Below are 10930 nucleotides of genomic sequence, written 5' to 3'. Positions count from 1 at the left end.
TTATTACAACTGATTTAGATACAGTCACGTCTAACAATGAAGCTAACATCATGGTACTGCTGTTTCATCCTTCTAGGACTCATTAGTGATGCCAAGGGCCTGAATTTTTGAAGCTGAGGAGGCAAATGAGAAAAAATCCGGAATGAACAAAAGAGAAGTCATATTCAGAGGCCAAGAGAGGTGCAATAGCCACACGATTCAATAACTTTCGTAATGCTTATATACCTGATAATTTAATGACAACGTCAGGAATATGGCGGTTGGGACAGGGCAAGTGGATAACATATTTAAATACCGAATTATAAGATAACTTTGAACCAAACAATTAATTAATCTGCATCATACAGCTGTTTTGTAATTACTTCAATCACTTGTGGCTGGGGGCGTTGCACGAATTGCAAAATTGGCACAATTTTACTTCAAAATGCTTGGGACAAGAAGATGATGGGAAGTGTAACTGGTGAACTGACTCTGCATTGGATGTAATCTAAAAATTCAATTTAAAATGCTTACATCCTGTATGTCTGAGTGGATTTCAACTAGAGTTGGCCTGGAACGTCACTGGGGAAAGCATTCATTTCTTACAAAAATGAAGTTGGCTCGCTCCTTGGTGATAGCAAAACCAATTATGAGAATTAACCAAATATTTAATTTGAATAGAAATGACTGACAATGCTCCTTTAAAATTCACAACCTCTTAAACACATCGGAAATCAATTGTCTATCTTCATAAATGAAATGCATCACAAATGTTTCACACCTTTATGTCTTCCTCCACATATTTATATTAACTCTCATAGACTTGAGACCTGAACTTTAACACTTTTGCATTATCGGCTTGCAACTGAAAGCAGTATTTCAGAATAAAAAAGAAAAATGAATAAATATATGCAAATAAATTTTAAGAATCCTTTGTTTTTGCCATCGTAAAGTGCCATTGACTTTATAACTAAGATGACAACTTTTGCCGTCATCGCATAAGGGCTTTGTAGATAGCAAGTGTCCTACTTACTCCCAGAATTCTTCCGGCGGAGTTTTCAACGAAAGGGATGACTCATTAACCCATTCAGGAAATGCAGATTCCGTGAGGTTTGTATAAATTGCAGTTTCATTTGTATCCCACTTGTTCCTCGCAAAGCATGACCGTGTGTTCCAGTCGTTGTCACACGTCGCCCACGGCAGTGTTGAGGAAAAGGACATCCCAAAATAGTAAAGTGTCCAAGAGATGATGACTGTATAGTATAATCCAACAACAGCTGTAATTGTCATCATTCCGTAACCAATTCCTATGGAGTTGACAGAAAGCGTACACACAATTTTAGACTCTATCTTTCTAATTTTCCAGCAAAAGTGAAAAAGCTGGCTTCCTAGTAAAATATGTACAGAAATCAGAATATATATCCCTTGTCACACTAGATGACTGGACAAGCAAATCTGTGTGAATTGTACGTGATGATTCACAGTAAATAACGATTGCTAAGAATGGGAATTGAGCTGGTTATTTTCGTATTTCTAAAACGAAAATGAATTGTGCGAAATGTTTGTTGTTACAACATGATGAAATAATGTAAGATGACATGTATTCAGAGTTCAAACTATTTTTATGAAATTACATTATCGATCAATTGGATAAGATAAAACAAATCACAATACCCTTGAATAAAGGACAACATTCCCAGACTTTTCCCGGTCCTAGATTTGAGTATTGGGCATACGTAAATTGAAGGAAAATACACGGCGTACCGATGATGACAAGGCACAGGATGTACGGAATGAGAAAGGCACCTGTCAAGTAGAAATGGTTGTTATGTCAAATACACATACAGTCTAAAAAGAAAACAAAACTCATTTCTTGATTTCTTGTAAACATCATCATGGCAATAGGTCCGTAGATTCAGGTTGCTGTGACACATCAAAAACTAGATAGGGATGCTGGAGACGATAAGGAGCTTCGGGGCTCAAAACACTAGACACATAACTTTATTTAAGAAGACAAAGGGGAACCAACAAGGAATTCAAACAGAACTTCTCATGGAAGATCATTGGCAAAAAATTATTGAAAATAAGATGGCATCCAATCTGCCATGATTTTCCCTGATCAAACTCCAATTTAAACTAGCGACAGAGTGGAGAAAAATCCTTGCCGTATTTCACGGAATTACGGTAACAAAATTGAATCGTCAACATTAAAGAATGTTGCAATGTTGTCTTCCTCACTCATCAGCCTCACAATAAAAATCGATGCAAATGACCATGGTGATTTTACAAGTCAATGTTAGAAATATCTTTTATTACTTCAAGAAATAGCAATAACCACCTTCAACTGTCAAAGTCCAAGATGGTCTCTTGTTTGTAAGTTTTGGTATGGCCATAGTAACTCAAAATTGAAGAGAAAAAATTAGGCATTGATTGGAACCTACATATCAAATTTTAGAAAATATCTTCCAGTACAAATCGGGGATTAGTGATGACAATTTTCAATTGCCTAAATCCAAAATTACTGCTTGTTGGCGATTTTGTTTTCCTGACCAATCAAAAAATAAAATAGACACAAAGAACGACCAAGGGTAACGTATAAATCAAGTTTCAGAAATATCCTTCAAATGGTTTTCGAGAAATAGCGATAGGCTGAATATAGATTTCGCGAATTACCATAACAACAAACAAGTCCTTAAAATGTAATTTATCAAAGAATATGAATATTTTGCTTTGCTGTATAGTGTCGTTACAACAACAGATAATAGATAATCAAGGCAAAGTTCAACATTATAAAACCAACAAACAGATAAAAGAATACAAAATCAGATAGTGTTGTATTATAGATACATAAAATTCCACAAATGACAATTACAACATGTTAGATAACTGGTTACACAGTGGACACATACTCGGTACTATACCGTAAATAAATTAAGTATTGTGATTACAAGGAAACAAACCTCCTCCATTTTTGTAACAGATGTACGGGAATCTCCAGATATTTCCAAGACCGACAGTTACTCCAATACACGAAAATAAAAAATCCAGCCGGTTTGACCAGTTTCCGCGAGCCTGGTTTGACATCTTAGTTTGATATGTTGCGTATGACAAGTTGTAGTCCCAAGGTCGACATCAAAAGTAAAATGAATTGTTGTTAATTCATGTACACGTGCAGGTTTATTTCCTCCCTTACCTATACCAGTTTTGGAACAGTTAGTACATATAAATAAGGTTGGGTTGAATACGTGATCATTCATTCAAATAAACATCACAGCTTTTAAGTTATATTCAGTCGTGATTTGCTATGCCTGTCCGTTAATCATTAATTATTTCAGTAATTTTACTGCTCATCATATCTCATAACAAATCAACTTCAGTTCTATTCTCAACTTGTTTGTGATTTTTTGCTTTTGTCGTTTTTTGTCCTTGTGCGGTATAAGTCCTCGTTTTGTGAGCTTGGCATTTGATGCCAGGAGGTCGAAAATCTTAGCCAACTTCCAGAAGGATATTTCAATTGAGCTGCCGACTTCTACATTCAAGACTCTCCAACAAACGTCCTGTACTATGTCACCTTCATATGTCCTTATCAACGTCAATGACAGATGTGCCAAATGCCTAGTTTAGATTAATATATCAGATAGGTATTTTTTTTTAAATGTAAAACACGTGAAATAGAGCGCGAGCTTTATAGAGGATAAATATTACTACCGTAATACTATCACTCCAGGTAATATTACACCGACAAGCTTGCCTGGGCTTATGGCACATTTAAAACTGGGCGTCAAGAGAAAAGTGAAAATGACGAATTTCACTTTGTTGCCATAGATCAGGGTCAAGACCCCAGAACCATCCTGCGTTAAATGCACAACATTAGGTGGTTAATATAAATATAAAAACAAATTTGTAAAATATGAATAAAATTATGTTAATTGAACATAAACAAGCAAAAATGTTATTAATGGCAAACGTCGAAATTAGTGCTAAAGGACACAAGTGAAAAGTATATGAAAAAAGATTACAATGGAGCCATATCATGAATCATGAATTTCTTCCTTATTGTACTCGTCCTAGTCCCTTGATTTGGAAACTTAGGAGGTGGCTAAACTCACACATGGAATATAAGTGATTAAACTTTGACTAAAACAAGTATCATACGATTGTAGATTTGTCACAGTGGTGGAATTTACAAATTCTTCCGCTGCTGTTTCATCAGTAATGCTAAGGGCCTAAATTTCAAACCTAGGATGCAATTGAGGAAAATCCAAACTTACCGACAGAAATGTCAAAATCTAGACAACGAAGTACAATAGCTTCGTGATAGATAATCTTTATTAGGCTTCAGAGTTTAGACTCACAGACAAGTCCTGGACTGACAAAACAGCTGCAAGATGCAATTCAGATTCTTTATTGACTATTTTAATTATTAAAATGTCTGTATGGTGCAGTGCAATTTTATATCTGATACCTACTTATCGTTTACTAGGTAACGAATGGGGATATTAAGTATCAAGTCAATCCTTGAAAAGTGCACGATGTATGCACAATGTATGCATGACGGAAAAAAACCGCAAATAAGCTATTGCACATTTGTGTGGTTATATCGCACAGTTTTGCAATAGAATACACATAATATTGATAACCACATACTTTTTATTGTATATATGGAAATGAAAATAGGCGCTGCCGTGCACAGATGTATTTACACACCGATCGGTGTTACGTGACATATTGTTCACGGCATGTAAGTGTAAATGTACACATAAGTATAGCAAAACATCCTTGTGTGCTCTAATTATATGCAATATAGGGTATGTTCTTAGATATATCTAGCACGAATGCGGCATTGACATGATCTGTGCTCTTCGAAAATCTATCAAAATAAAATTGAAAGCAACTTAAACACATCTATCAGCAGTTTCTTTACATCAAATTTTAAAACGCGCTCATAAGTAAGTCATAGATTTGTTGCAAATATGAATTTGTTAGTCTCAGATAATGTAGGCTGAGTAACCAGAAACTGATGCTGTACCTCTACACCAAAGTAACCAGAAACTGATGTTATACCTATACACCAAAGTTACCAGAAACTGATGTTGTACCTCTACACCAAAGTAACCAGAAACAGATGTTGTACCTCTACACCAAAGTTACCAGAAACTGATGTTGTAGCTCTACACCAAAGTAACCAGAAACAGATGTTGTACCTCTACACCAAAGTAACGAGAAACTGATGTTGTACTTCTGCACCAAAGTAACCAGAAACTGATATTATACCTATACACCAATGTCACCAGAAACTGATGCTGTACCTTTACATCAATGTAACCAGAAACAGATGTTGTACCTCTACATCAACGTGACCAGAAACCGATGTTGTACCTCTACATCAACGTGACCAGAAACTGATGTTGTACCTCTACACCAAAGTAACGAGAAACTGATGTTGTACCTCTAAACCAAAGTACCTCTACACCAAAGTAACCAGAAACTGATGTTGTACCTCTACACCAAAGTAACCAGAAACTGATGTTGTACCTCTACACCAAAGTAACCAGAAACTGATGTTGTACCTCTATATCAACGTGACCAGAAACAGATGTTGTACCTCTACATCAACGTGACCAGAAACAAATGTTGTACATCTACATCAAAGTACCCAGAAACTGATGTTGTACCTCTACACCAAAGTAACGAGAAACTGATGTTGTACCTCTACACCAAAGTAACCAGAAACTGATGTTGTACCTCTACACCAAAGTAACCAGAAACTGATGTTATACCTCTACACCAATGTCACCAGAAACTGATGTTGTAACTCTACACCAAAGTACCCAAAAACTGATGTTGTACCTCTACACCAAAGTACCCAGAAACTGATGTTGTACCTCTATATCAACGTGACCAGAAACAAATGTTGTACATCTACATCAAAAGTAACGTGACCAGAAACAAATGATGTTGTACCTCTACACCAAAGTAACCAGAAACTGATGTTGTACCTCTACACCAAAGTAACGAGAAACTGATGTTGTACCTCTACACCAAAGTAACCAGAAACTGATGTTGTACCTCTACACTGAAGTTTCTTGCAGATGGATTATATCATTCTATAGATATTTGAAAAAAGATAATCCTTTTACAATCTTATTTCGATATGTTTTAAGGTGCATGGATATCAATTTACCAACCTCATAGAGCTAGACAGTTTGTACCAGATAGTTTGTGTTGACTAAAACTTCATCTAGACATTTTGTAAAATATTAAAGAAGCGAAAGATTTTGTTAATAATCTTTGAAGGACAAAGATGTATGAAGACTTTTTTTAAAATTTTTACAAATATTTTAAGGATAATAAAACTTGAATTCAGACAAATCCAATTAGATAGATATGCGTTTTACTTTGGTAATAAAAAGTTGCTTTTTTTTAATATCTAAATTGTCAGTTTTCTTTTTTTAGGTAGGTCATCTCACATTCAATCAAATCCCCAAATCCCTATTTTACTTTTTTTGCAATTAAGAGATATCATCATCTTTGCTTCATTTCTAATCGCCATATATGAGTAAATCTACTTAAATTCTCAAACAGAGGTTGTAACCGACTTATTAATAGATTTCGATTATGAATGTATAGGGAACAAACACAAAAATAGTAATAAAAGTCTTCACATGGGTTGTTGCATCTACATTCAGCTGTATTACGGTTATCCTAAAAGCATTTGTTATGTATTATTTCTGTCTTAATGTTAATTGATTTAAATGTATTGAGAGAAGGAGAGTTCATTATAGAAATATCTATGTCATACCACTTTTTTGTTGTTGATGAGAAAAAGATTTTCGCACGCTTCAGAGATAACCTGAAGTTCGAGCGATTGGAAACCACGCGGGAATTAAAAGATTTATGTTAAGATTAAATTTCACATCTCAAACAATCAACAATTTGATTGTTTCATTATTTTGTAATGATCTCTAACGAAACAAAACAGAAACAAGGTCGTGAAAGTTTCGATATCATGAAAGTTCCCTTTTCAGTAAAAAAAATGTCAATTGAGGGTTCGATCCAAGTACCTTTGGAGTTGAGTGCAGAGAGCTTACCACTGAACTATCGTTACATTACACATGATGGAGTGAAAATTTAGAAATCTTATTAAGTATTTAGTTTACTCCATCTATTGAACACATTTTGTATTTGTGTTTATGTGGAATGGAAAGCATGTGTCAAGAAAAACAAAGATGACAAAGATATGGTCAGTACATTAATTACTGATTATGCTACAATGCGAAAAATTCAAATATCTCCATATCAACAAGCTCTGCACCCTACTCTTACACTAAAAAGCACCCAACTAATATACATTACACAAGTCTGATCTTTTATTGAGGAAACAAAGTATCTATTCTCTGTAAGTGTCCTACGACAGATAACCTGTTTTACACTGTAAGATGACGCCTGCTTTATGTGTTTCACATTTTCTACGAATAATGTATAATACAAAGCAAAGTTAAAGCCCTTTTACGACATATCACGACAACGCAAAGTTAAAGCCCTTTTACGACATATCACGACAAAGCAAAGTTAACGCCCTTTTACGACATATCACGACAAAGCAAAGTTAAAGCCCTTTTACGACATATCACGACAAAGCAAAGTTAAAGCCCTTTTACGACATATCACGACAAAGCAAAGACAAAGCAAAGTTAAAGCCCTTTTACGACATATCACGACAAAGCAAAGTTAAAGCCCTTTTACGACATATCACGACAAAGCAAAGTTAACGCCCTTTGACAACAAATCACGACAAAGCAAAGTTAAAGCCCTTTTACGACATATCACGACAAAGCAAAGTTAAAGCCCTTTGACAACAAATCACGACAAAGCAAAGTTAAAGCCCTTTGACAACAAATCACGACAAAGCAAAGTTAACGCCCTTTTACGACATATCACGACAAAGCAAAGTTAAAGCCCTTTTACGACATATCACGACAAAGCAAAGTTAAAGCCCTTTTACGACATATCACGACAAAGCAAAGTTAAAGCCCTTTGACAACATATCACGACAAAGCAAAGTTAAAGCCCTTTGACAACATATCACGACAAAGCAAAGTTAACGCCCTTTTACGACATATCACGACAAAGCAAAGTTAACGCCCTTTGACGACATATCACGACAAAGCAAAGTTAAAGCCCTTTGACAACAAATCACGACAAAGCAAAGTTAAAGCCCTTTTACGACATATCACGACAAAGCAAAGTTAACGACTTTTTACGACAAATGTATTCCGTCTTGTTATTTCGCAACATGGCGAGAAAATCGTGTTTATTTCACAAATTCCTTTTTTCTTGGCGATTAACCAAAGCTAAAATTTCTTATCACTGTTTTTTTCGCGTCTTAATTCTAAGCTCAATTTTAATATTGGGATTACTGCATTGAGTAGAAAACAAATTGCCATAAACCTTCGAGGTTCCTTTTTGATCGGTGTTATGAGGAAACAATTTTAATATATATATATTTATTCATAGTGTTAATCCCGATGCACGAGGCATCTGGGGCGCCTGCCTCTTTACAAATCATACGAATATTTACATTTGGAAAAAGGAAAAAGGGGTAAGGTAAAAAAAATAACCATTCACCCCCTTCAGGGTGGGATTGGGAGATCACAACAATGGTGGAAGATTATTAAGCTGTTAAAACACACGGCAAGACTCGTGTTTGACCAGCCTCGTGTTTGACCAGCCTCGTGTTTGACAAGCCTCTTGTTTGACCAGCCTCGTGTTTGACCAGCCTCGTGTTTGACCAGCCTCGTGTTTGACAAGCTTCTTGTTTGACCAAACTAGTGTTTGACCAGCCTCGTGCTTGACCAGACTCGTGTTTGACCAGCCGCGTGTTTGACCAGCCTCGTATTTGACAATCCTCGTGTTTGACCAGCCTCTTGTTTGACCAACATCGTGTTTAACCAGCCTCGTGTTTGACAATCCTCGTGTTTGAAAAGCCTCTTGTTTGACCAGCCTCGTGTTTGACGATCCTCGTGTTTGACAATCCTCGTGTTTGACAAGCCTCATGTTTGACCAGACTTGTGTTTGACCAGCCTCATGTTTGACCAGACCTGTGTTTGACCAACCTCATGTTTTACCAGACTCGTGTTTGACCAGCCTCGTGCTTGACCTGCCTCGTGTTTGACAAGCCTCGTGCTTGACAAGCCTTATGTCTGGCCAGACCTGTGTTTGACCAGCCTCGTATTTGACAAGCCTCGTGTTTGACCAGACTCGTGTTTGACCAGCCTCGTGTTTGACCAGACTCGTGTTTGACAATCCTCGTGTTTGACAAGCCTCGTGTTTGACCAGACTCGTGTTTGACCAGCCTCGTGTTTGACAAACCTCTTGTTTGACCAGCCTCGTGTTTGACCAGACTCGTGTTTGACAATCTAGACATGTCTAACTCTTACGTTTAGTTCACATGTTCCAATAGCTAAACATCATAATAAATACATTTGATTGAGAATGTGGGACCCGTGTAATGTTTCAGTGCGATGTATCTCGCCGAAGAAATATGGCCGTCTCATGTTTCCTTTTCTGCTGCTCAACGGCTTGCGGGTTATACTTAACAATTAAAAAGGATTATCAAACTTTCCTGAGTATACAGATATTTCTCACTTACTACTGTGTTTTATAGGAATCTAGTTGTCTACATTTTTAGTGAAGTATGTAATGCTTGAAATTAAACTATTATCTCATATTACAAACAAAAAAAATCAAAATTTGTTCAATTGAATACTGTAAAATGCATTACTCACTCAAAACCTATAAAAAAAATTTACCACTTGAAAAATCTATTTTTAGATTGGATAAATTGGCGCAATGCCACGTCTGTCAAAAGAAGAAAGGGAAACAGCTATTGTCATGTTAGACGTCGACGCGAGGTTACACGACGGTATGTCATTTATGGTCACTATAAGTGGAACAGTTAAGATGGCCTGCTTACAGAGAATTTTATAATGGAAACCAATGAATTGGAACTGTAATACCATACTATACGTCAGTTTAGGTAGACGTCAACAAAATGTAAACATTAATTTGTGGCATTAACGGTCGAGTGATTATAAATGACAGGGGTTTTCAGAAAAAAATATACCATATTTCAGCCCGCAAAGGTCTGGCATTTACAACGCCATAAATTTCACAACAAGGCATAAATATTACACTGTATGTCAGCTCTAACCCACCGTTTCAAATTGATATTTGTAAAATGGACTTTCGGCACAGATTATATAAAACGTGACTGCTCACTCGGTACGGCGTTTGACTTTGCAACCTCAGGTGTGTGTTTTGACGTAATTCTCAAGAAGTCAAGGTTACGAATTGTCGAGGCTGTAGTCGTTGTGTAAGAGGACATCACCTGCATCTTTAGAATGTATCTTAGTTAATGATTTAAATTCTTTTTGAATGATGATAATAGAACTTTCAAGAATGACCAGTCGATGATTTTGTACAAAAGCTATTGATTACATTTTCACCAGGAATAAAAAACATAGCCACCAGAACAAATATAGGTAATTGAGTCTTGCTAAGATACACCAATTTCAGTTTTTGGACAAGATAAATTGACACTAAAATCATTTGGATTGACAGTATAGAGGTTGCGAGAAAGATCAAATTTGGGATAATTTCAAGGAACGGTATAATTTTAATCAATATAATAGTATCTTTTTCTCTCTGATGAGATTGTGTAGATTTGCTGTTTGGTTCTACACAAATGAAAATTCTGTCGATATTAAAATTGGCCGTGAAAGGCAACACGAGGGGACATTCATCTCTATTATTAACTTTTCTATATATACCATTTATGTAATTTTCAACCAAAAACCAACAAGTCACTGTTGTGTACTGCCATCTTAACCGGACGAAATATAAGTTGAATTGAAATTGCTGATTGACGTTTTGAAATAAATTGACAATG

General features: G+C 36.0%; 1 protein-coding gene across 1 annotated transcript in view; it reads right to left on the bottom strand.

Annotated features, from left to right (window-relative positions):
- LOC132552351 (sodium- and chloride-dependent glycine transporter 2-like) overlaps positions 1-3063 on the bottom strand; it is an 11974-nt gene extending 8911 nt beyond the window's left edge. The window contains exons 1-3 of the mRNA XM_060216510.1: positions 2940-3063; positions 1654-1785; positions 1013-1286 (exon numbers count right to left, since the gene is read on the bottom strand). Coding sequence (XP_060072493.1) covers positions 1013-1286; positions 1654-1785; positions 2940-3063 — 530 coding nt within the window. The remainder of the gene's footprint in view (positions 1-1012; positions 1287-1653; positions 1786-2939) is intronic.
- Positions 3064-10930: the final 7867 nt, after the last annotated feature.

Source organism: Ylistrum balloti, unplaced genomic scaffold, assembly GCF_031769215.1.
Source record: "Ylistrum balloti isolate Yb309-2 unplaced genomic scaffold, AGI_CSIRO_Ybal_v1 Utg370244, whole genome shotgun sequence".
Taxonomy (NCBI): domain Eukaryota; kingdom Metazoa; phylum Mollusca; class Bivalvia; order Pectinida; family Pectinidae; genus Ylistrum; species Ylistrum balloti.
The sequence above is the reverse complement of the archived record's forward strand: the minus strand, read 5'-3'. Positions and strand labels throughout refer to the sequence as shown.